The sequence below is a fragment of the Barbus barbus genome, assembly GCF_936440315.1.
Source record: "Barbus barbus genome assembly, chromosome: 34".
Taxonomy (NCBI): domain Eukaryota; kingdom Metazoa; phylum Chordata; class Actinopteri; order Cypriniformes; family Cyprinidae; genus Barbus; species Barbus barbus.
Genome location: NC_136762.1, coordinates 21,294,258 through 21,322,187, shown reverse-complemented (window position 1 = coordinate 21,322,187; position 27,930 = coordinate 21,294,258). Strand labels below are relative to the sequence as shown.

Below are 27,930 nucleotides of genomic sequence, written 5' to 3'. Positions count from 1 at the left end.
TGACACGTTATATTGTGGTTGATATTAAAAGATTTGACCTGCGGGTCGTACATATAGTTTGCCGTGTCAACATTTGCAAGACTGATTAGTATTATTTATAGCAAAGGCTAATAATAGTTTGGCTGTCATACATTATTTCTTTCTTTAAATAATGGCTGTGTGAGAAAATAAGTGTTCATAAACTAATGTTTGACTGTTCATCATAAATAACTAACTAATGTCATTTTGGTCCCCAAGGAGTGCCAGTTTCTCGCAGGCCTCACGCAGCAGTCTTCTGGTGGGCAGTGACTCGGCTGTTCAGAGACTCACTCATGGTTTTTCTCACTGTCTGAATGGCATGGGTGCCCATCTTCATGGTTTCTACAGCCTTCCCAAACCTGGCAAAAATCAGCAGCCCCCTTCGCGGACCGACTCACGTGATGCTTGCTATGTTCTGCCCAGGGGTTACAGCTCTGAAGGGGCATCAGAGCTCGACTCAGATGATGTCTACACCTATAAGACCCCCAATAACACTCTAGCAACCCCCCAAACCAATGAGCAGCGGGCCCTCGATAACTATGATTTACCCACCATTCCTGGCTCCGTCTACCAGATCCCCCGCACGTTTGATAAGAACCACAATGCCCTGATGCCATCCAGTGCTGACTCCACAAATCCACCTCCTCCCAGACCTCCCAAACCCAGCCAGGGCTCAGAGACTCGGTGGGGCAGCCCGCTGTCCGCGGGGGCTCAAAATGGAGAGGTCTCCACAGTGTCCGTAATCCCCAGGAGGAACACACTGCCGGCGGTGGAGAACATCAAGCTTCACAGAGGTAATACTCTCACAGTCTGGATCAGTTTTATTAATCTGTTTATCTTAAAGTCTCATCTTCTCTCCTTTCCTCATTTTGTCTAGTATCTTTTCTCATTTTGGCTGTTTCTTTTTGTCTTGTCTGTTCTCCTCTGGTCTCTCCTCTCATTTTGTCTCTTTATTTTAATCTTGTATTCTACTGTATCTCATTCTTCTCTTATTTTGTCTCATCTCATCTTTCCTTTTTTTCTCATCTCTTCTCATTTTGTATTTCTCCTCTCCTCTCGTCTCTCCTTTCCTGTTGTTTTGTCTCGTCTCTCCTCCCATCTTGTCTGGTTTAACTTGTCTCCATTTGTCTCATTCTCATCTCGTCTCAATTTGTCTCCTTCTCTATAATGTTCTTCTTTCGTCTCATCTCTTCTCATCTTGTCTTTTCTACCATTTCTCTTGCTTTGTCTCTCCTACTGGTCTGTTGTAATCTTTTCTCTTCTTGTTTCATTCTCTTTAGTCTCCTTTCTTCTCTTTTTTTTTGTTTTCGTGAAGTCTCGTCTTTTCTCCTCTCTTTTTGTTTCATCTACATCTCTTTTCTCATTTTGTCTTTTTATTTTAGTCTTCAGTTCCTGTTTGTTCTTTTCTATTGTCATCTTTTAACATCTTGTCTCTTGTTTTTTCTCTGTGGTCTCTCCTCTCATTTCGTCTCACCTATTATAAAATTTCCTCCCATCTTTCGTTTTCTCTTTTTTTCTCATTCTCATCTTCTCTAGTTTTGTCTTGTCTCTACTCTCATCTTGTCTGTTTGTCTTATCTTGTTTTGTCATGAGACGATACTTTAAAATAGACAAAATGAAAGGACATAAGAATAAGAGAAGAAAAACAAAGACACAAGGTGTGGAGAGAGACTCTTGTCTCCTCTTGTCTTTCCATCTTAAATAATTATTTTAGACTTCTTTTGTCTTTTTTTTCTTGTCTCACCCTAGTCTTGTCTCCTCATCTCTCTTTGTTCTGATCTCCTCTACTTTTCCCATATTGTCTTGTCTCTTCTCTTTGCTCAACTAATTTGCTAATTTGCCCAAGCCTGTTTATTTTAATGGGGTCATCGGATGCCCATTTTCCACAAGTTAATATGATTCTTTAGGGTCTTAATGAAAAGTCTATAACATACTTTGGTTCAATGGTAGTGTAAAAAACACCTTTTTTACCCTGTCAAAAGCAGCTCTGTTTTTAGCAAGCCGTTTTTTAGGCCATGTTGCTTTAAATGCTAATGAGCTCTGCTGACCCTCTCTTCTGTGGAGTGGCGAACAGACTTTAAACTTCAGCCGCGAAACTGGCTAACTAGCACATTATTAGAGAAAGTTGATTTACAAAGATTCATTAAAAAACCCTTATACTCACTTCTTCTGTAGGTGAAGCTGGATCACGAATGATTCGCGCGAACATAGGCGCATTTAGGCAGATCGGGATCGGCGCATTCCCTTAAAAACGAAAGTAACGTTAATCCTCTGCATCTTCAGCAGCTCAGATGTTGGGAGTAAATGACGACTGCTATATTCATTATTACATCAAACAACAAAACACCTCAATCGCTTAATCGGAGACATCTTGTCTTCCCCTGCACCGGAGTCAACACAATGGCAAACTGATGACAGCTCACTCAGGGCGGGACTAAGGTAAGACGGCCCTGTCAATCAACTATCATGGGAGGGGCCTGTACAGAACTACGTCATTCTGACAGGAATCTCAGAACAGCTTGATTTGAGAAAGGGGAAAAAAAAACACTGGGTGGATTTTTATCATTATAGGATGGATGTGTACACACACTTTCAACACACATTTATGTTCAAACAACTTGTAAAGTGAATTTTGCATCCGATGACCCCTTTAAAGTCTGATCTTCACTCATTTTCTCTCATCTTATTTTGTCTCTCCACTTGATCTCATCTGGTGTCTTCTCTCATCTTTAATCTTCTCCAATGCTCCTTGAGCTTTATGAACTCATTACACGACTGTATATCAGTGTTATTACCAATTGATTTACCTCTCTACACTTATCAGGCAGCCAATTTAGGCTTTCAGCTCAATATTGTTTTGTTTTTTTTACCCTTTCACTATCTTTCGTTCTGTTTCTGTTCTGAATGTATACGTCCGATTTGAAACCAAGAGGCAATCTGGTCAAGGTTTACTCTGCTCTGCTAGGAGGCTAATGAAATTCAAGCCATGCAGGCAGCCCCAGAATGGCTTGTTCCGGCCTGATAAGCAGTAAAAAAAAAAAAAACAGCAGACACAATTCAGTGATTTCCTAGTGGTTTGGGCTCAGCAAGGCCAGACTAGTGTGTCTGCAGGAACAGGAAGTGACCTTTTGACCATCCTCGCCTGATTTCCACACCTGTGCTCGGTAGCCATTCTTCCAGAGAGGCAATGTGGAAAAATGGCCACATTTGTGTGAAAGTGTTAAAGAATTGAATGCTGCATCACTTACAAATCCGGTCTGATTTGTACAGAATGAACAGCTCATGTGTCTTTTGACTTTTCCTTTGATTGTGACCCAGGCTTGAGGTAAACATTTTCCCTGAACTCCTTACTTTGGTGGACTTGTTTTTAAATGGATTTTTTGTACTTGCTCATGTGTTTTAGGATCCTCTTTTGAAACCAGCAGTCACCAAAGGCCAGTCTATTTCAACAATTCTGGTCAGTCAGTGGAGTCTGTAAATGATGGCTTCAGCTCATACCTGGTAAAGCAGCTTCTACATCTAAGGGTCATTCCCAAGAAAATGGTGCCTTTGTGCCTTATTTTTGAAAAGGTTACTGCTGAACTTTCAAGACGTCACGTCATATTTTTCAACCTCAATCTGAAAGTAACAGGGCCACAAGTACCATAGACCCATGGAGGGAACTATATTACATCTAAAATGTTTTGGGCTAGACCGTTACAAGGTTGAAGGGCAGTGCAAAAATATCTAATAATGTACAAATATCAGTGCAACACAACATATTACTTATAGTCAGTGCTTCGTGCCATCTAGTAAATTTAAGTACAATGTTTAATATAGTTTGTATTGAAATAATTTCTGTGTAACCATTACACTGTAATTGAAATGACTTACAAATACAATTTTTTTTTTTTTAAATCTAATATTACTAGCATTACACACTAAATGCGACTAAGAGTCACTTCAATCAAATAATGTGATTAAGTTCAGTATCCTGTTAATTATATCCGTAGCAAGTCATAAAGACACAATTGGCACCATTTCCTGACAGTGACCTCATAACTCACAGAGTCACAAACTGACAATAACAAGTCTATTCAAACTACACAAGAACAAATGGTGTGTGTCACAGTGGTTTCCACCACTGATCTGGAAACTGTGTAAGCTGGATTGTTCTTCTTTCTTTTACAGAGAACTAAAGCCCCATTGACCCGCTCCGATAGTGCCGGCTCTGAGGATAACTATGTACCCATGAATCCCGGCTCGTCTTCCTCCCCTCTCAGTGCTGCCCTGGCTGACAGTCCTAAAAATAATTATCTTCCCATGAGCCCAGGTCCTCACCATTTTGATTTCCCAGGATTTTCAGCAACGTTGCCGGCAAGGAAGAGCAGTACAGCATCACTATGTCTCCGACCCGGCCGACACAGTGACGTCACACCGCCACCGATTAACCGCAACCTTAAACCCAACCGGACGGGTGAGTGGCACTGACACAAGTTCTCATGTGTATTTTCTGTCTTTGTTGAAAACATGAAAATTCAATAATGATTAGAAGAACAGATTGATTAATTATACAAATGTCTATTGCACAATTATTTTACACATAAAACAAGATGATTGTTTGTCTTGGTTTGCAGGAAAACCAACACCTCTTGACTTAAGGAACAATGGCATCATTGATGAACTTCCCTTCAAGAGCCCCATCACCATGTCTTGGATCAGACCAACGTGAGTGGGTCTCCCAATTTAGAACATCATTTTGCAGTGCTATTATTCATAAATACAGTAATAAAGTAAAACCACAAGTGAAAACGAACCACAAGTGAAAGTGAAATGATTAAAAACATTGTGTTAACACCTTATTTTAATTTAGATATGTAGTAGTCTTGCATAGCCACACCTTTGCCTGAAGACATAAGGTCTCTGCTCTATAGCCAACAACCGCGTACTTTCATAGGGAGAGACTGTCTGACTGGCATGTAAAGCGACCAATCAAAGTTTGTTTTATTCAACCATGTCATTCCATCAAGACTGGCATAAAAGTTAAAGCAAATATTGCCGCACAATTCTGCATGAAAACAGTTTGTTCACAGAATTTTAACTTCGTCCGCACTAGCATTTTTAAAAACAGTTGCTGGCCACTGCCAGCATTTTTCATCATTTTCAAAGAAAAGTCATGGCCTCCAGAATATTTTGTTGTTTGTATGTCTGTTTTTATCACCGCTTGAATATGGGTAAGTTTCATAAAGGAAAGCAACATTTTGAACAAAAAGCTGAGAAAATCGTGTTTTTGTCAAAAATTCTGTCAATGGCGGGAAGTGTTGTCTCATAAATGACAAAAAATAGAAGTAATACACAAGGACATTCAAGAACTACGGCACGGCTTAGAATTCAGTCAAGAACAGATAGACACTCTCACCAAAGAAAATAATTTTTTAAAGGACTCGCGAAGCATGAGGGGCAATCTAGTTTTCACAGACATTCCGGAACAAACCCCAGACGACCCCGAAAAATCAGTTAAGGACTTCATGATAAAACAGCTCAAATTACTATCTGAAATAGGGCTGGGTATCGAGTTCGATACTTTTTAGGCACCGACTGAATTGCCTCGATACCACCGAGTATCGAAAAACGTCTTGCCGTTCGGTACCAAATTTCGATACCTAGGGGTTAATCTCATTAACGTCAGTGAGCCAATAATCCTGCAGCACTAGGTGTGTTCGACTAGAAGCGACGCGGTGCTGATTGATCAGTGTTTGACATCCGCGAGAGCGTTTCGAAAACATACAGAGCAGTTTGCTCTCTATATCGCGCAGTTTTGCTTACTTGACACAGACTGAAGCTCGCGTGACGCTCGCGGTGATTTTCAGCATTTGCCGCCTAACTAAATGAGGACATGAACAACATCTCCAGAACTGCTGTGAGAGTCAATTAATGAGCATTTTACCGTTTTATTTGAGTAAAACTAACGTCATATACACACAGAACTGTAAAGGTATTCCAGGCAACCCGTCAAAATAAACGTTTGGTTTAACTTGGAAGACACTGCGGCAGAAATAAATTAATATTGTTCAGCAGACAGTACATACTGCTACTACTAGGCTACTATTAAAATTATTAAAACTTTATTATTATTTTTTTTTTAGTAATGATCACACAACAGTTATTCCATTTTTTTATTTTAATAGTAAACCCCCTTTGTTTGCCAAAATAAATAAACTTTGATTTTCAATAATTTAAAGAAATTAAATTAATGTTTTATGTCTTCATTTGAAAACCAGATACAGAACACAGAATTTCTGAGGAAAAATAAAACCTTTCATTAGGCTATTTTAAGAATAAATTTAAATAAACTAAGTTGTTTTTATGCATTCAAATAATTAGACATACTACACCAGAATTTAATAACAATAAAACATATGGTGAAAGAAAATAAAACACCCACTTATTTAAATTTCTTGAAGTCTTTAACAACCTAGAAGTGATGATGTGTTTTAAAATCAACACGCACTAATGTAAACGTAGCCTAACAGATGTGTAAACTGAAAACAATTTGAACTTTATTAAAATTATTTATTTATTGTGTTGGATATATTTTGTTCCTTTGTGCAGTGGCTCAGGAGATGAGGCTTTGAGTCTGATTAAATATCAACATTAAAAAATAGTTTTTTGAGATAATGTAATCTTATTAAAACTGATTTCATAAAACTGGTATCGAAAAAAGTATCGTTCAGGAACCAGTATCGAACTCAAGGTATCGGTATCGGTATCGATAGTTTTGAGTTTTGAACAATACCCAGCCCTAATCTGAAACTGTACAGGATATCACTTTTCGGATATTCACTTTTCGCGTGCATCGGATCAGATTCCAAAACAACAGCAATCGCCCACGTCCAATCATTGCAAAATTCGAACATTATAAACAAAAAGAACTGGTTCAGAGGCAAGGCAGACAACTCAAAGACACAAACTACAGACTCAACGATCAATATCCAAAGGACATTCTCAAGCGTCGAAAACATCTCTTCCCAATCCGAAAAAAAATGATGAATGAAGGAAAAAAGGCAACTATCTCTGTGGACAAACTTTACATAAATAGACAGTTATACCGTGATAAAGACATTACCCCCTGGCTCTTCTGAACTCTTCTCTCAATTCAGAATAAGTAACTGTTGTTCATGAATTTAAAAATAGATCACCTTTACCTCGCTCCCCAGTTCCTCTCTCTCTCTCTCTCTCTCTCTCTGTTTACCACATTTAAAGTCATGAAATTAGCTCTCATGTTGCACCTTGGTCTCGCGCCCCCCCCCCCCCCCCCCAACATAATATCATTGTTTCACACTATGTCAGTATTTAATGTTCCTTGTATTGTTGTTGTTGTTGCTGCTGTTGTTGTTGTTGTTGTTGTTTTGCTTCATACACACTGTCATTTGTGTTTCTTCAGTTTTGTTCGTCTGACAACAACATTAACATGTTATGCACACACATGTACACACAGTCATAACTCCATAAATATATACACTCATGCACGGCACTCATACAGTAATATTAATTTCCTTTCCATAACATGTCTTCTATCAGTTTTCTAACCTGGAATGTTCGTGAACTTGGTTCTCATGCAAAGAAGGTCAAAGTCTTGAACAATTTAAATAAACTACAAGCGGACATATGCCTTTTGTAAGAAACACATCTATCAGACGCAGATCAAGATCAAATTAAATCATCAAAGTACAGCCATTTACTCTCAGCTCAATATAATTCAAAACAAAGAGGAGTTTGCATTTTAATAAGTAAAAAAATCTAATTTATTCATAATACCACTGTTATAGACCCCGAGGGACGTTTTATTATTATAAACATTTCAATCGATAATAGCCCAGTTACAATTGGTAATCTATACGGCCCAAACACAGACGACCCATCTTTTTTTCAAAACTTATTTTCCTCTATTTCAAATCTTTCTAATTGTCCAGTCATAATAGCAGGTGATTTTAATACAGTTCTCAACCCAGCAATAGATAGATCTAGTTTAAGAAATAAACACATTTGGCAATCTGCAGAAACCATAAAACAGTTCATGAGTGATTTTGGTCTTGGCGATGGCTGGCGATTACAACACCCAAACGCTAAAGAATACTCGTTTTTCTCACCACTCATATTCCCGCATTGATTTCTTTCTCACCAGTAATTCTATCATATCAAACATTTCCGAATCAAAGACTCATCCAGTTGTCATTGGCGACCATGCTCCAGTAACACTGAAATGGAATAGAAGTGAACCTCATAAACCTGCTACCAGATGGCGTTTTAACATATCTCTCTTGAAAGACCCAGATTTTGACAACTATTTTAAAAGAGAGTGGGCATTCTTTCTAGAAATGAATGACACTCCTGGATTGTCTCCCTCTCTTCTGTGGGAAACAGGAAAAGCAGTACTACGAGGGAAAATAATCTCATACTCCGTTTACAAAAAAAAGAAGAAAAAAAGAAACAGAATTGGAGCAGAAAATTAAACAACTTCAAGACATCAATATAAATAACCCAAAAGAAGAAACACAAAATAAATTAAGAGAATATAAATTTAAATTAAATGCAATAATCTATAAACATACTCAATTCCTGATTCATAGGCTCAGACAAGAAGAATTTCATCATAGTAATAAATCTGGTAAATACTTGGCAAATCAAATAAAACGAAACAAGGAAAAAGCAACAATTTCAGTTATTAAAGACCCAGAAGGAAAATCTACCAACTCACCGGAAGAAATGAACCAAATGTTTCACAATTTCTATAGCAAATGATACTCATCAGAAAAAGACCCAAATCAAAATGACATCAACTCATTTCTTAACAGTATCAATCTGCCACAACTGAATGAACACCAAAGAAATAGCCTAGAATCACCCATCACACAACCCGAACTTCTTACAGCACTACAACACATGCCTAATAATAAAGCACCAGGTCCTGACGGATTCCTGATATATATATATATATATATATATATATATATATATATATATATATATATATATATATATATATATATATATATATATATAAAGAGGCGATGGGAAAATGATAAAAAAAAAATATATATATATATATGTATGCAGGGTAAGAGTGCCGTGTGGGTGGGCTGGGTCTCTGGCCTAGGCTGCACCACACGTCTCACTGTTTTAATGCATCACAAACTAGCTGAGACAAACACATTAAAAACATAATTAATTAGATAATAAATAAATATATAAGTGTGGCATGTAGGTAGTGGCCGGGGATGGCTGATGTTTGGGGAGATGGGGGGGAGGGGGGTTGCTTTGGGCCCTGTTGCTCAGCAGCATCCTTCCCTGGCCCGTGACATGGGCTGGGCCGTTAAGTTCTGATATGTCGTAGCCACGGGGGGATCGGAGGCACCCCCCCCCTCCGATTATTATTATTTTTTTAAAAAAAAATTTTTTTACCCATACTCGGAATTCGTGCTCTGCATTTAACCCATCCATCGTGCACACACACAGCAGTGAACACACACACACACCGTGAATATACACCCGGAGCAGTGGGCAGCCATTTATGCTGCGGCGCCCAGGGAGCAGTTGGGGGTTCGGTGCCTTGCTCAAGGGCACCTCAGTCGTGGTATTGAGGGTGGAGAGAGTGCAGGACATTCACTCCCCCCCCACCTACAATCCCTGCTGGCCCGAGACTCGAACCCGCAACCTTTGGATTACGAGTGCGACTCTCTAACCATTGGGCCACGACTTCACAACTATTATTAATATTATTATTTTCACTTGCCCTCTTCATTGTCCTCCACCCTCTCCCAGTTTTGATGAAATCATTATTATTATTATTAAAAATTATTATTATTATCGTTATGATTAATATTATTATGGTTATTATTGTTGCTAATAACATTTGTTGTCTTTATTATTACTATTATTATTATTATTCATCTTTATTTATTTATTTTTATTTTATTTATTTATGTATTTATTTTTTACACTACTTGTATCTGTTATCAATCTATTATGATGCTATTTCAGTTGTATGCTTCCTTCCCCAACCCTAGACACAATGACAGACACATGCGCGCACACACACACACACACACACACACACACACACACGTATGCTCAGACATATGAATGCAAATACAGGAGTTAAGCAGTACGGACTTGTCATGTTGGCCATCAGTATATATGTTTATTTGTCTGTGTTTCTGCATTTTGCCACATGTAAATATTGTCACCTTCTTTACTTAGTGTTTTGCTTTGTTTTTTCTTCTCTTATATGTTTGATCTATGGGGTTCTGTATTTGGTACATGTAAACATTGTCACATTCTTTACTTGCATAATAAAAATAAAATAAATGACAAAATATTATGTCCATGGCGGAAAGAGTTAATCAATCTAAAATGAATAATCAAACCTTAAAAGAATGATGATTTCAATGTCATAAGCTCCCATATAAGTTTCCCCAATTTTTTGTGTCCACAAGCAATTTGGTTGATCCGAATAATACAATACAATGTCAGTTTTGGTGCTGTCAGGTAAAGTACAGTACATGCAGATACTTCAACACTTATATTCAACTAAATGCTTCAAACAAAACTCTTGTTTCTAACACTTCTTCCCATGAGCAACTAAATGCTCAATTTCAAAAAGTTTACAAAGTTCTCCTTCACAAAGCTTTTAAAATCCAGCAGTCTTAGTCTGAACATGGCTTTCCTAGCTGACTGTTAAAGACCACCACACATGGTTCCCGGAAATCCTGTAGCAGTCAGCCAATCGGATTTAGACTTCAGACTCCGCAATGTTTAGAAAACAAGTTTTGACTAAGACTAGTTATATATATTATGTTCAGTGTTTTTTTTTTTTTCTTTACAGGCCTGTGAACTCCATCTCGTCGCAGCCCTGTCGGCCCATTTCGACCCAGAGCATCACCAGTACTGATTCTGCAGACAGTGAGGAAAATTATGTGGCAATGGTGAGTCGAGTTTCAGAATGTGATGAAAAGGCTTGAATGTGCTTTGGGAATAGCACCACAACCTTGTAGCTAGTTACCAAGTTCCTCAGCTACAGACTACCTTTCAATACAAATAACATTCTTTGAGATTTGTTTTTGTTTCAGTCAGCTGTTTCTCAAAAACATGTTTATTTTTGTGCAGCAAAACCCAGTGTCTACCTCCCCAGCGATGAGTGGTACCAGCAGTCCTGCACCCAGGAATTGTGGTAATGTGGACTATTTGGCCCTGGACTTTCAACCTGGTTCCCCTGGTCCACACAGAAAGGTATGTCTAGCAGATTATATCAAGCAAATGAAAAGCTTATCATCAAATTCTCAAAATTAAACCCTTATTCTAAGACAAACAAAAGTATACAAGACAATTTTTTTAATTTGAATAAAAAGAAAACTAAAAGACTTTCAAATCACATGAGACAATATTTTATTCACAATAGAACAACTTTTATCCACTAAATGAGCTCATTTCAAATTTGATGCCTGCAACAGGTCTCAAAAAAGTTGGCACGGGGGCAACAAAGGACTGAAAAAGCAAGAAATTTAGAAAAGATTCAGCTGGGAGAATATCTAGCAACTAATTAAGTTAATTGACATCAGGTCTAGTGTTATCAAAAGACCAGGTACTTCGATACCAAGTCGGTACTAAAAAAATGAAAACGTCATGGTACCAAGTTTTTTCAAGTACCGGTCAACCCGGTTCTTGACCCGTACAGCCCTGTGATTTCCGCGATGCAGAAAACGCGGACGAAATCTCGGAATCCAGTTATAAAACAGAATTTACAGTTTAACTGCAAGTTTAGATTAATTAATCAAAAGTAGGTCATTACACTTAAATCAAATTGCTATATGGACTAGTATCTGTAAATATTAAGCCACAAAAGTCGATTCAAAAATGAATCCTGCATATTCTGTGTCTCTGTGTGAATGAATGAATGGCAGAGATGTGCGGTGCAACGTCGGTCTTGGTGTGCTGCTGTCCTGCAGAGTTTAGCTCCAACCCTGAAAAAAACCTCACCTGCCTGTAGCCCTAGTAATTCTGAAGACCTTGATTAGCTTGTTCAGGTGTGTTCGATTAGGGTTGGAGCTAACACTGAAGCGCGCCTGACGCTTTCGGTGGTCTCAATGAGGACATAAATACATAAAAAAGATCTCCAGAACTGTTCTGAGAGTCACTTCACGAGCATTTTACCGTTTCATTTGAGTAAAACCATTGTCAATTTAAAGGTATTCACGGCAACCCGTCAAAATAAAAGTTTGTTTTAGTTAAAAAGACATTGTGCCAGAAATATATTACTATTATTTAGTAGAATGTATGTGATACTACTACTACTGTTGAATGAAACTAATAAAACTTTATTTTTAAGAAATAATCTCACAACATTTCTTCCATGTTTTAATTTTAATAGTAAATCCCCTTTATTTACCAAAAAATTAAATGTGTTTAATTTAATTTCATTAATTAAAAGACAAATTAAATTTGGGTGAAACTTGTTTACTGTTTTTGATACTTTTATTTCTTGCGGAAAAACTTGAAATACAGTTTTAAAGAAGTATAAAGAATGGCATTGATTTTTGTCAATTTTCTTTTTGACTTTATTATTAAAAATAGTGTGTTCCCTGTTGATACTCCACTCGTACTGTGTCTGGATAAAAACGCATATGGGAAAAATCCTTTTTTCTTATGAACTGAAGCCTTATTCAAACTGCACGACTATTGGTTCGTGCAGTGTGTAAAAAACGAACCAACAGCCTTGGCCCCCTGGAAGAACCCCCGCTTGATGGAGAAGGGCGTGGTCATGGGAATGGTCTGCAGCAGGAAGGTTGTCACGACAGATGCCTCCAACACAGGTTGGGGGGCGCTGTGCGAAGGCAAACCGACTTTCGGCCATTGGTCGAAAGCGGAGAAAGGCTTCCACATCGACTGCTTGGAGATGCTAGCAGTATGTCGAGCCTGCCAATTCTTCCTGCCAGACCTAATAGGACACCATGTGCTGATCTGCTCAGACAACATGTCCGTGGTGTCCTATATAAATCACCAAGGAGGTCTCTCCTCGAAGCGCCTCTTCATTCTGGTAGAGCGCCTTCTGGAGTGGGCTTAGCACAACCTGCGCTCGCTGAGAGCATCACACTTACCGGGCAAATTGAACCAGGGAGCGGATATGTTATCTCGGAGCAATGTCCCCTCAGAGGTGTGGATGCTCCATCCGCAGACGGTTCAGATGATTTGGAAGATCTTTGGCAGGGCCGAAGTAGATATTATTCGAAGGTCAGGCCATGATTGGCCCAACCTCCTCCTTTATGCATTCCCCCCGATCGCCCTGATCCGACAGGTCATCAGGCGAAGCAGGGAACAAGGACACAAGGTTCTCTTGGTGGCCCCCCCTTTGGGAAAACCAACCTTGGTTGTCAGAGCTGACTCAGCTGTTGACAGCAGCCCCCTGGCCCGTGCCCCTGAGACGGGATCTCCTCTCTCAAGCGAACGGGACAATATGGCACCCTCGACCCGAGCTGTGGGCTCTTCACCTTTGGCCGCTCGACGGGAGCCTACCAGCCTCCCAGAGCGAGTGTTAAACACCATTTCTGAGGCCAGAGCCCCATCTACAAGACGCCTCTATGCCCTTAAGGGGTCTGTTTTCTCCACCTGGTGCCTAGACCGCAGTGAAAACCCGTCTACCTCTGAGTTATCGGTGGTTCTGTCCTTCCGGCAGGAGCTGCTGGATAAGGGAGGTTCCCCTTCCATACTCAAGGTGTTCGTAGCAGCTATAGCAGCCTTCCATGCCCCTATAGCACACCAATCGGTGGGCAGGAACAACTCAGTTGTCCGCTTTCTGAGGGGAGCCAAGAGGCTGAATCCGCCTCGGCCCTTCACCATCCCTACATGGGATTTCCCCACTGTGTTGAGGGCCCTGAAGGAATTCAGGCCCAACGACTCCAAGTTTGTCCTGAAAACAAGACGTGGTTATGTACCCAAGGTACTTTCCACTCCATTCAGAGCTCAGGTCATCACGCTCTCCGCGCTTCCTGCTTCTGAAGAAGACCAGGAGTTATCCTTGCTCTGCCCTGATAGAGCTTTGAGGATCTACTTTGAGCATTCCGCCTCTTTTAGACGGATGGAACAGCTCTTTGTTAGCTTCGGTAACTGCGCCAAAGGGCATGCTGTTACGCTGGCGTACTCTTCCTTGGGCCTGCAATGCCCCATTGGAGTACGAGCCCATTCCACCAGAGGCATCACCTAGTCGTGGACGTGGTCCAGCGGTGTGTCTAATACAGAGATTTGTGCGGCGGCCGGCTGGGCCTCGCCGTCCACTTTTTCTAGGTTTTATAACCTGGACGTACCGGCCTTACAGGCCAGGGTCCTCTCTGCTTAGATGGCCGCACATATACTGCGTTATGGGAACAATTTTGACGGAGAGCGCTCAAGCTCTCTGATTGGTACCGAATATGTAAGAGTCATATGGAACGATCACCCAGGCCGGGCGTAACCTCTATGAGTTTAGCCCGTTTTAGCCCTGGAGTATACTATTGTGCTTCCCTATGGGCAATTGAATGCTTATGGAGGTATATTATGCTGTCCTTCCTGTTCCATAGCATGGCGTGATTGAATTGAGTTCCCATATGCGTCTTCATCAAGATGCAGTACGAGTGGAGTATCGACAGGGAACGTACTCAGTTACTGTCGTAACCTCGGTTGCCTGAGATACGGAACGAGTACTGCGTATTTTGCCATGCTAGGTAGCTGCACGACTCAGTCGTCACTTCAGTCGAAGTAACCTGAGGATCCTATGGCGAATCTTATATAGCCAGATGGGTCTGCCCATTCTGGCAGGCTCTGGCGGGCTTCATCGCCATAGGCTCGTGCAGCTCCGCTGCCGACCCATTGGTTCGTTTTTTACACACTGCACGAACCAATAGTCGTGCAGTTTCACTGTGTGATTGAATAAGGCTTTAGCTCAGGAGAAAAAAGGCTTTTTCCCATATGCGTCTTGATAAAGATGCATATGGGAAGTACTCGTTCCGTATCTCAGGGAACCGAGGTTACGACAGTAACAGAGTATGGTTTTTTAATTAGCATGTTTTTGTGGTTTTCTTTGGTACCGAAATTGGTACCGAGAACCGTGGATTTTCACTGGTATCGGTACCGATTACAGAAATTTTGGTACCGTGACAACACTAATCAGGTCTGTAACATGATTAGCTATAAAAGGGATATCTTAGAGAGGCAGAGTCTCTCAGAAGGAAAGATGGGCAAAGGCTCTCCAATCTGTGGAAGAGTGTGTAAAAAGATTGTGTATTACTTTTAAAAACCATGTTCCTCAACGTCAAATTGCAAAGGCTTTGCAAATCTCATCATCTACAGTGCATAACATCATCAAAAGATTCAGAAAAACTGGATCTCTGTGCGTAAGGGACAAGGTTGAAGACTTTAGTTGGATGCCTGTGGTCTTTGGGCCCTCAGACGACACTGCATCACTCATCGGCATGATTTTGTCATTGACATAACTAAATGGGCCCAGGAATACTTCCAGAAACCACTGTCGGTAAACACAATCCGCCATGCCATCTGCAGATGCCAACTAAAGCTCTATCATGCAAAAAGGAAGCCATGTGTGAACATGGTCCAGAAGCGCTGTCGTATCCTGTGGGCCAAGGCTCATTTAAAATGGACTGTTTCAAAGTGGAAAAGTGTTCTATGGTCAGACGAGTCCAAATTTGACATTCTTGTTGGAAATCACGGACTCCGTGTCCTCCGGGCTAAAGAGGAGGGAGACCTTCCAGCGTGTTATCAGCGTTCAGTTCAAAAGCCAAGTATGGGGGTGCATAAGTGCATACGGTATGGACAGCTTGCATGTTTTGGAAGGCACTATGAATGCTGAAAGCAACATATGCTCCCCTCCAGATGACATGCATTTCAGCAGGACAATGCAAAACCACATACTGCAGCTATTACAACTGCATGGCTTCGTGGTAGAAGAGTCCGGGTGCATAATTGGACTGCCTGCAGTCCAGATCTTTCACCTATAGAGAACATTTGGCACATCATTAAACAAAACATTTGTCAAAGATGACCACAAACTCTTCAGCAGCTGGAAACCTATATCAGGGAAGAATGGAACCAAATTCCAACACCAAAAATCCACAAACTCATTTCCTCGATGCCCAGACTTCTTCAAACTGTTTTGAAAAGTAGAGAAGATGCTACACCATGGTAAACATGCCCCTGTCCCAACTATTTTGAGACCTGTAGCAGGCATCAATTTTTATATGAGCTCATTTTGTGCATAAAATTGTAAATTTCTCAGTTTAAAGATTTGTTATGTTATCTATGTTCTACTTTGAATAAAATATCGGCTCGTGTGATTTGAAATTCTTTTAGTTTTAATTTTATTCAAATTTAAAAAAACATCTCAACATTTCCGGAATTCGGGTTGTAAAATAAAATAATTTTGTGTGAATCTTTGCACTTTGAGTTGTTTGGTTGAATATATTTAATTTTCTATACCTTTTTTCTTTGCTATAGCCGTCCACCTCTTCAGTGACCTCAGATGAAAAAGTGGACTATGTCCAAGTGGACAAAGAGAAGACACAGGCCCTTCAGAACACCATGCAGGAGTGGACAGATGTGCGACAGTCAAGCGAGCCAGCTAAAGGCATCAAGTCCTGATGATTTTCAAATGTGCACACTGATTGTGTCACTCGAAATGCTCTTATACTGTTATACCGTGATACAAACTGATTTACCTGTGACAAAATAGCGAATGATACACCAACTAAAGCCATAGATCTAGTTTGTTTGGTCTTTTGAGGACAAAAAACTCCACTGAACTGCTTAGACTGTCTTGCCATGCATGTTAGACATGTTTAACTTTTCAAAGTGCAGTGCAACCAAACTTTAGCTACTTGCTCTCTCTCTCTGAGTGTGAGCGAAGAACGATAAGCAGTGAATATTTAAATCTAGTTATAGGTGACGTGTGCAATTTTTTTAGAATGTTAAAATACTTATCACATCTGAAAATTCAGAGACAGCTAGAAATCTATTTGTCGTCTGATTCCCCCAGGAAAGTTTAAACACTGTGACTCTATCAAAACAGTGCTCTGTTTGTTTGAACATCCTGACATAGCAAGACTGGCTCAACCAATGCCATTAGTTTGGGGCGGGGCTGTCTGACCAATGGCATACAGGGGGAGTGAAACCTGTTTGAAACTCAACATTTTTATCTGTTTAGTAGCACTAGTTGCACAGAAATTACACACCTCACCTTTAACTGTGTTATAAGGGGCAGAACAGCACTTCAAACAGAAGATAATCTGAAGTCACGGTGGTCTGGCTGCCAATTTGAATTGCAGTTTGCCTGTTAATTCAGCGGAACAGAGAAGGTCACTTTTTTCCAATTTTTTGAGTCAAGAAATGCAGAAAAAGTTTAAAAGAGAGATCCTTGTAGCTTTTACATTTAAAAAATTGGGTGTTTTCACACATGGTCTGACAGTTTATATTGGCTTATATGTGAATGCAAACCCAGCCCTTTTTAAAGTAAACTAAACTCAGATCATCTCAGGAGGTGGTCTGTGTACGGAGCGCTTAAATGATGCATTGTAAATGCAAAGCTCACACGCAACGACAAAGTTGATCTTTTAAAAAAGGTTCACACAAAAATTAAACTTGTCATTTCACTCTAATTATGTTTATTTTACTTGTATGTAACGCAAAAGGAGATATTTAGCAAAATGACCAAGTGGCTCTTTTTCATTCATTGGAAGTAGATATTTTCTTTTTTAAAGCAGGTTGGATATTCTGCTATATAAGACCTTTGTTGTTCCACATACGGGTGTCTTAATATACTAGTATTAATAAAAATAAAATATGCATGTTACTACTCCACATACATTGCACCTTAAGGGGCCGTTCAAACAGAATGTGTCTTCACGTCTAAAAAATGAGACGCAGTGTTCAGGAATGGTTTTAAAAACAGCACATCACAGAATGCGAGGGTTTTGAGACATGATGCAATAACAGTTGCCATGCCACTTGCTAATGTAAACAAAAGCTTGCAACGCTTCCCCCGCCTCCAGGGTCTTCTGATTGGTCCACTGTTTTGGAACTGACATTGATGAGCATTGCTGTGTGTAAAAGCTGAATATCTTTTAACTTGACACAGCGTCTTAAAAACACAGCGCTTATGTGCGAGACGCTGCTAAAGACACAAGACGCGAGTGCAACGGTCATATACTTCCATCTACCGCGTTTACATACACAAATAATAGAACGGAAAAACGTGTTCTGTGTGAACGCTCCCAAACATTGGTTGTCACCCATGAGGATGTTTTTTTGTTAGACACCCCAAGTCTAGAGGCGATCAACAGTCAGTTTTTTATTTATTTATTTTTGTACACTGTCTCTCTACCTCCCTACACTATTTTGAGTGATTCCTTGGCCAAAAAATAGAAAAGACATTAAAATATCACCATAATTGTGTTGTAAAAATCTGATATTCTGACAGCCTTAGGGCCCTTTCACATCAAGGACGATAACTGTAACTTTTAATAATTGTTATAAATCAATGAGAATAATGAGAAACAATGCGAATCAAAGTCTACACCACAACTGTAATGATAACAGCACTGAAAAAGTATATTGTTGGAATAACATAGCTAATGAACTGTAAAAACTTTGATAGCAAGTCGAAATCCACCCAACTTTAAAGATTGCGAGTATTTAAATGGCATTGATGGCATTATTGGAGCATGCACTAATAAAAATAACTTTATTGTGCGTTAGTGTGTAGTTATCATAATAGTTTTCTTTAGTTATCATTCTTGGTGTGAATGGACCTTTAGTTCCACATAAGAAATTAGGTTAAAGTTGACAGCATAAGGATGAGTAAATGTCAATGTTTTTTGTTTCTTTTGGGGTGAACTATTCCTTAAAGGTTCCAGAATGGTACCAGACACCCCCCCCCCCCCCCCCCCCCCCCCCCAAACTAAGGACTTTTAATATGGCAGTGTTTACTAACTAACAGACCTTCTCCTTTTAGCTTGACAGAGATGCACTTCAAAGTATTCAGTGGGCAGTCCTTTACTTTGCATGCAGTCTGAATAGGGATACTGTGACTCCTTTTCCCTAAACATGTTGCTTCCCTGGCTGGCATTAAAGAATAGCAAACTTACATATTCAAAAATAACAAATTATCTATTCATATACTAATAAAAACATACTGTTTGTTAATGTTCTTAATGTGGTTTTGTCAGAGGGAATGTATAAGACGGTTAAAATCGCTCACATTTATCAGCATTTTAAATGTTATACTTTGCTCTCAGAGCAGTTTGAATTACTTTACGGAGTTATTACAGCAAAAGGCGCCCCAAATATAAACTGTTCCTAGTTTCAGCAAACTGGCTGGTTAGTGCGAGCAACTGTAGCTGTAAATCAGCCGTGCTTTATGCCTGTTGAGATTAGCGGAAGGACTTACACGGGACATGTTGTTTTTGTGATAGACACCTTGCACGTTTCATGGGCTGGACTAGCTGTTTTCTGAACAATGTTGGACGTGGAGCATAATGAAGGTGCACAGAAATTCAACACTTTACTGTTAAATGTAGTATTTTTTTTATGGTAAACAATGGATCAGCTGTGGAGAGTTCTATAAACATGTGCTTGCTCAAGTTTAGTGGTAAAAAGGCACCATATTCATTTTGAAATCAAAATAGCCCATTATTAATTTTTAATAAAGAAGACTGTAGAGTTTGACATTTCACTCAGTATTTTATGGCGGGCTGGGACCTCCAAATACTCCATTTCTAGCAGTATGGGAGATATTTTATTTGCCTTTGAACTCATCATTTCATTTTCCAAAACCATTTTGTATTAAGTTAGTTTAAACTTTACATATGAGGTTGTAAGTAGTCTGGACTTGTTAAATAAACCTTGCATAGATTGTCTGTTAGATCCAAATCATTTCATGTGTTCAGTGGATTATTTAAAAATGTGCTTTACAAGACTGCCATTATTTTATGATGTTAAACTTTGTGGGACATTTAGTGACACTGGCATTGGCCTTACCGGTTCATTAATGTTTAAGTGAACTTACAGGCTAAAATTGGTTTATGTCTTTTTCTATTCTGAAAATATGTAATGTATTGTTATGGGAGAATACTAGTAAATGAATATAATACTTGTGTGTGAGCTGTAGTAGAATTTATGCTGTAGTTTGTTAAGAGGTCAAAGCGGGGCAGATGAGAAAAGCTACTTTGACAAATGTCATTAATCGAGTGGAATTTCTGTAAAGCATTTCTGTTCATTTCTTGGTCGCTTGTGAATTAATTTATTAATTTATTATGTGTTTTGCAGGTGGACGAAAGATGTACAAAGAATGAACTTGTGGCTCTACTAACATTAATTTATGCTATGTGTGCTGATTTTGTGAAGCAGTATGCCAAGCAAAGCCAGTAAAATGGTCAAATGTGGTACATTTGAGATGTCTGTCCTTTGTTGTGATGTTCTATGAAATTCAACAGCAAAAAATGCAAACCCATTTACTTAAACAGTTACAGTTAATTAATTCTCTTTTAAAATCTAGGCTATCCGTATAGCCTATGTTTCTTAGAAACTTGAAAAAGTGACAAGCATTTTCTGGTAAATCTTATTGGTTTTTTTCATCAACAGTACACAAAACGAGACTGGCTAAAGCGTACAGACTAATACAACTTATGATCAATATCTGTTAGCTTGGAAAGATGTGGTTGGAAGAAAATCTAGAGTTTCTACTGTTACATCATTGCTCTTATCACGTCAATACAATCATTCTGAAAAGACGCTAAGGCAGCATGAGACCATACTGATGTCTTTGTCATTACTATGGCAACTGATGTAGATACTGGACTACACTCTCTCAACAAACAGATCCAATTTCATCACTTGACTGATAACAGCACAAACAGCCAGTCCTAAAGATCAGATCTAAAACACATGGTCCACTGTGTGAACGAAGCCAGTGACAGACCTAGTTTACTTGACCATAACTCAAAGCTTTTACACGTCAGAAGTGCTGATTAGTGATTACCAGAGCCAACGGTCAACACGGTGCAACACTTTCAAGTTAAGTCAAGAAACTATCCCATTTCTGTCAAGACAACTCTAAGAGAGGTAGCATGCTAATATGCATGCTAATGTGTTTGGTCTTGGCGGAATAGATTTGCTACGCTGCTGCTGCAGCAGAGCGAGTACAGAGACTTGCTACTGCCAATACATCCACAGATATTTAGGAAATACTGCTGCCCCCCATTATAACATATATAAAATTACTCCGCAGCAGATCTATACAGGTGGAGCTAGGGAAGGGGAAGGGTTTCTGAAACAGGCTCCAGCTGCTACAGCGAGCACTAGCCAAGTGTTTAAATGTTGAGCAGCAGGCTCATTAGCTGCTGATGTGAAAAGAAAACAACTGGCTATGCCATGTGAATAATGATGTGGTTATATCAGATTGAGTTAGAACTCGACCTGTGCCATCTAGAGTTTCATGACAGAACCTTGTATTCCTCCTTTATCCCTGCACTTCCCTTCTGAAACAAACATCATATCTGCTAAACTAGAGAGTCCTCAAATGGTGTGTAGCCCAGTTTTAAGTTTGATTCTCTAATACTGATAAACATCCTCATGCAAAGCCTTCCAGTGTTTCCCAACCCTAGTCTTGTGCTGCATCTGAAACGGCAGATGATGAGGAACACAAATACGCTCTATATTGAACGAATGTCCAGACATACTATATCCGTTGTGTTGTCACTGTCATGTGACCTAAGGCGTCACTTGCATCATTTTACTGCCATTCACAACTCCTTTCTCGAGGCATCATGGGATAATAAAGTGTCCACTGGATGCACACATCAGAATCATGGCAGAAGTAATAAATAGGTAATCTGATTTTGCCTACTGTTTTATACTATGAATTCATACATAATACTCATTTCGGACACAGGGTTGGAGTGCTACTACCACTGCACATATTATATGTTTTTCTAATTGAACATCAAAAATGTTGGGAAACACTGGAATATACTACAGTAGTTATGTTTTAATCCGATTTGTAAAATTTATGCACTTTAATTAAAGACAATTTAAAACTGGAATATTAAAACAACACTTTCCGAATAAGGTAGCATTTTCATCCCATGTGTTCAAAAGAAATTGAATGAAAATAGAAATTAAAGTTGAAAGTAGCCAATGCACTCTCAAGGCAAAATAGAATCGAATTGGTGGCTAAATCGTATGAGTTCATACAATCTCATTTGTACGTTTTTATACGATCTGCTTACACCCCACTGACAGTTAGGTTTAGGGGTGGACCTTTATGCTTACTTTTTTCATAATTATTAGTAAAAAATAAATAAAATAACAATACGAAATCACTACCTTATAAACCACTCAGACCAAGTTACGCTGGTTAGCGACAGATGCTTTTCTGAGAGGTAACAAGCTCATGACCTTTTTGATGCACATCTAGGAATTTATTTGGTAAAACTGTTTCCATTGTTGTTTGCGTGTCTTCTTACCAATATATATATATATATATACCTCTGGTTACCATGATTTTTTTTTAATGCACATTTTGTAAATGTTATTGTTTCCATACACATTTTTTTGTTGTTTAATCATGTTCAATTGGCATTAAATGTATGGATGGATCAACAAGATACATTTACGATTACACCTAAAAGATAGCAGCATTTATTCCACTGATTAAGACATAAAGGCACTTCAGACAATTTCCAACATCTTGGGCATATATTGTGAGATGCAAGCGATATAACTACTAAAATACTAAAAAAACTCAAGAAGATAAAAAGGGGGTAAATGCAATCCAAACATGGACTAATTTAAAATGTAATATTAAAATCTGGGCCATCTGCAAGTGTCATGATGAGGTACTATAATGTCATGTGAGCTAGTTCAAAGTGATAAACAAAAATCGTACATCTTTTCTCACTACTCACTGTCAGTTTGTTGACCCAGTGCTGTTGTGATGAGTAACAGGCTGATGTGAGTTATTTGCAGATAATGGACCACACCCTGTGACTCCTGCAGTCTGAACATCCCCAAAGCCCCACTGACCCCTACTGGCAAAGACTGGAATGACTAGCTCTGTAGATAAAGATCTGTAGATAGATTTTTAGATAATGTTATTGAGTGAGTTTTGTGCAAAATGTCTCAACATTTGGCATTCTGATAAAATAATGAGTAACGAAAGAAATGTTAAAGAAGTGTTGATATTGCTTTGGGTCATTTGTCACATTGGAAACAGTGTACTCTGCATACTGCAGAAATAGTAAGTACTCTAGTGTGTTTTTGTGAAAGCACTGTTGCATTTGGTCATTTTGTCAATATATGTCTGATACATAATCACTAACAAAATTAAATTAAAATTAAAAATGTGGCCAAAGTTAAATAAAAATTAATGAACACATTTGCTGCTGTATTACATCTCACTGTTGACAATGAAGACATGATACAACGGCCAGTTCAATGTTCATTTCAGTCATTATTTATTGTATGATCTCATATCCTGTATAGCATTTTTGTGTGTACTATTGAAAAAAGTCATATATGACTTTTTTCTATACACACAAAAAAATGACATTTTGAATGATGTTGAATTTTTTTTTGTGTGTGTGTGTTCCACAGATTTAAAAAAAGGCTTGGAACAACATGAGGGAAAGTAAATGATGACACTATTTTTTTTTTTTTAGTGAACTATCTTTTTAAGGTAACACACAGACTCTCCATCTCAGGTACTAATGTATTAATGGACCCTATACGTTAACTTTCATTATATGGATAAGAGCTGTGTTTACATTCTGATAAACATCTAATTTTGTGTTCCACAGAAAAAGACAAAAAAAAGACAGAAGTGTGAGTAAATTATATAATTTTTTTTAGTTTAGTGTCATTTTTAAAATTGCTTTTTTTAGATTTGAAAACCCTGTATCACTTTGTAAATCAAACATGCTGAGGACAGATGATTTAATTCAAAAGATATCTGCTGTCCTCGTGTGGCTATACGAGGAAACACACACAACCACTTCTCACCAGCCACTATATGCAGTGATAGAATGTATCGAGAAACATTACCCTTTAGAGTTAAACTAGAATTAAACTGCAAGTCTTGTCTGGCCAGAGGAGAACTATTTTGACACACTATTTCCCTTTTTTAAAACTGTAAAGCTGCTTTGACACAATCTGCATTGTAAAAAGCACTACAGGTACATCTAAAAAAAAAAAAATATCGTGAAAAAGCAACATTTTTTTCTTGTAGCTTATTTCAAAAAGTTAAACTTTTTTTCATATATTTTAGATTCATTACATGTAAAGTAAAACATTTAAAAAAAAAATGTTTTATTTTTATGATTAGAGCTTACAGCTCATGATATTTGTCAATCAGTATCTCAAAATATTAGAATATTTACATGAGAGTTTCAATTAATGACCATCCATACAGTATAAATTCCGGATATCTCTTGTTCTTTGAAACCACAATAATGGAGAAGACTGCTGACTTGGCAATGACCCAGAGGATGGACATTGACGCCCTCCACAAAGAGGGTAAGTCACAGAAGGTCATTACTGAAAGGTGTGGCTGTTTACAGAGTGCTGTATCAAAGCATATTAAATGCAAGGTTGACTGGAAGGAAGAATTTGGGTAGGAAAAGGTGTACAAGCAACAGAGATGACTGCAAGCTTGAGAATACTGTCAAGCAAAGCTGATTCAAACACTTGTGAGAGCTTCACAAGGAGTGGACTGAAGCTGGAGTCAATGCATCAAGAGTCACCACACTCAGATATCTTCAGGAACAGGGCTACCAACCAAGCCACTTCTGAACCAGAGACAACGTCAGAATTGTCTTACCTGGGCTAAAGAGAAAAAGAACTGGACTGTTGCGCAGTGGTCCAAAGTCCTCTTTTCAGATGAAAGTAAATTTTGCATTTCATTTGGAAATCGAGTTCCCAGAGTCTGGAGGAAGAGTGGAGAGGCACAGAATCCATGTTGCTTGAAGTCCATTGTGAAGTTTCCACAGTCAGTGATGATTTGGGCTGCCATGTCATCTGCTGGTGTTAGTCCCCAGTGTTTTCTGAAGTCCACAGTCAACGCAGCCATCTACCAGGAAATTTTAGAGCACTTCATGCTTCCTTCTGCTAACAAGCTTTATGGAGATGCTGATTTCATTTTCCAGCAGGAATTGACACCTGCCCACACTGACAAAGGTACCAAAAGCTGGTTCAATGACCATGGTGTTACTGTGCTTGATTGGCCAGCAAACTCGCCTGACCTGAACCCCATAGAGAATCTATGGGGTATTGTCAAGAGGAAGATGAGAGACACCAGACCCAACAATGCAGATGACCTGAAGGCCGCTATCAAAGCAACCTGGGCTTCCATACCACCTGAGCAGTGCCACAGGCTGATTGCCTCCATGCCACGCCGAATTGAGGCAGTAATTCATGCAAAAGGAGGCCCAACCAAGTATTGAGTGCATAGAAATGAACATACTTTTCAGAAGCCTGACATTTCTGTTTAAAATATAAATTTTTATTGATCTTATGTAATATTCTAATTTTCTGAGACACTGAATTTTGGGTTTTCATTATCTATAAGCCATAATCATCAAAATTTCAAGAAATAAAGGCTTGAAATATTTCACTCTATGTGTAATGTCTATATAATATATGGGTTTCACTTTCTAAAATGAGTGACAAAAAACATTTTAAACCTTTTAAATTCATCCAAAAAAAATTCACAAAATCCTGTTCAAAAGTTTACACCCCCTGCTCTTAATTATGTTTCCTTCTTGAGCATCAGTAAATGTTTTCACATTTGTAATAGTTGTCTATGAGTCCCTCAGTTGTCCTTAGTGTGAAAAAAGATGGATCTCAAAATCGAATAGTCATTGCTGGAAAGGTGTCAGATATGCAGATGCTGGGAAACCAAAGAATGTGCAGGACCTGGAGGATTTTTCTGAACAACAGTGGACAAATATCACTGACAAATATCACAAAACATAAAAAAAAGTTGTGGATCGTCCAGATAATGACAGTCAAGACTATGTAAATGTTTGAATTGGGCAACTTTTATATAATATGAATTATAAATTTGTCTTGTGGAGTATATGTAGACATCTGTTATGTGAAATAGCTTAGGACAGTACTAAATAGATCCCTCTTATTTGATTAAAATGATTACAATTTTGCACATTCTGCATGGGGTATGAAACTTATGAGCAGAACTGTAGCTTAGGATGCGTTTGCAGAGAATCAGAGTCAGAGAATCACCAGGTGCTTACATTAATTGCCGTTATGTTTAAATGAAATAAATGACATTAAAATTCACAGTAATCACTTTGGTAATCTAAAATGCTTTTCAGGTTTAACTGTAATTTGATTACCACCCATTTAAACTGTAACTGTAATGTTTATACACACATTCATACTCTACAGAACATAATTTTTAAAAGGTTAGTTCACCCAAAAATGAAAACTAGCCCATGATTTACTCACCCTCAAAGCAGGTGTATATGGCTTTCTTCTTTCAGACGAATCCAATCGAAGTTATAATAAAAAATGTCCTGGCTCTTCCAAGCTTTGTAATGGCAGTGGGCGGGAGTTTTTGGTCAACAGTCTAAAAGAAGTCCAATAAAGCTCATCCATCCAAAATAGAAAGTGCCTCGCATGACTCCAGGGGGTGAATAAAGGCCTCCTGTAGCAAATCGATGTGTTTTTGTAAGAAAAAATATCCATATTTTAAACATTTTATACGGTTTTCTCTAGCTTGCTCTAACTGTTGTAGGGCGAATGAAGTGGGGCATGTACCTGTGAGTATATGCTAGTTTCGTGAGAGTTTGGTTACAGGAGCGAAGCAAGCAAAGTTTCCTTACATTAGCAAAGGAAACCAGTCTCCTTTTGGCTTATATCGAAATCCTCTGACATTTTTCTTTACAAATCCTCGTTTTGTACTCCTTCTAATTCGTGACCAGTGTTTTCGGCATTTGTCACTTCTCACCAGCACATGCGCTATGCCTGCGCCCTTGAGCTTGGAAGAGCCAGGACATTTTTTAATATAACTCCTATTGGATTCGCCCGAGAGAAGACAGTCATATATACCTAGGATGCCTTGAGGGTGAGTTCATTTTTGGTGATATATTTTGGTGACAGGCATAGAAAAACTTGCTGCATCCGAAATCGAATACTTCCCAACTTTATGTTATATGAAATATATATATATATACACACACACACATGGCCTAAAATTAACATATATATATATATATGTGTGTGTGTGTGTGTGTGTGTGTGCATGTTTATGTGGTTTATGAGGACACAAATTTGTATAATGACATGGGTATGACAGAGGTATTACAATATGAAGGTGGTTTATGAGGACACTGCCTATGTCCCCGTAATTCAAAAGGCTTAAAAAACATACTAAATGGTGTTTTTTTTGAAAATCTAAAAATGCACAAAGTCTCCTGTGAGGGCTAAGTTTAGGTGTAGGGTTGGTGTAGGGCAATAGCACACAGTTTGTTCAGTATAAAAACCATTGCGCCTATGGAGAGTCCCCATAAACCAAAACAACCAACATGTGTGTGTGTGTGTGTGTGTGTGTGTATTTTTTAATTTTTTTTAAGTAGGCCTAAGTTTAAATTCAAATTGAAAACGAGATGATGCATCTCAAGGGGTTTGTCCCAAATAATAAATTTGTTGTATGCGATTTCAAGAAGTGGATACTCACATGTGCATATTGACACCTACTGGATTGTTGTGAAATCATCATTATTTCTTAGGATTTCCCTTTTCTTTTGCACTTGTTTCTTTCCGGTGGTGTCCACTAAAAATTCAGCAGTTCACCTAAACATACTAACAACTGTAGAGCTA

At 38.7% G+C, this 27,930-nt stretch overlaps 1 protein-coding gene across 1 annotated transcript in view; it reads left to right on the top strand.

The window, feature by feature from the left end:
• The window catches only part of gab2 (GRB2-associated binding protein 2), an 86,507-nt gene extending 66,032 nt beyond the window's left edge, over positions 1 to 20,475 (top strand). The window contains exons 4-10 of the mRNA XM_079392355.1: positions 238 to 812; positions 3,422 to 3,519; positions 4,189 to 4,474; positions 4,635 to 4,725; positions 10,883 to 10,982; positions 11,164 to 11,286; positions 16,537 to 20,475. Of these exons, the coding sequence (XP_079248481.1) occupies positions 238 to 812; positions 3,422 to 3,519; positions 4,189 to 4,474; positions 4,635 to 4,725; positions 10,883 to 10,982; positions 11,164 to 11,286; positions 16,537 to 16,680 (1,417 nt within the window). The 3' untranslated portion in view covers positions 16,681 to 20,475. The remainder of the gene's footprint in view (positions 1 to 237; positions 813 to 3,421; positions 3,520 to 4,188; positions 4,475 to 4,634; positions 4,726 to 10,882; positions 10,983 to 11,163; positions 11,287 to 16,536) is intronic.
• The last annotated feature ends 7,455 nt before the right edge of the window (positions 20,476 to 27,930 follow it).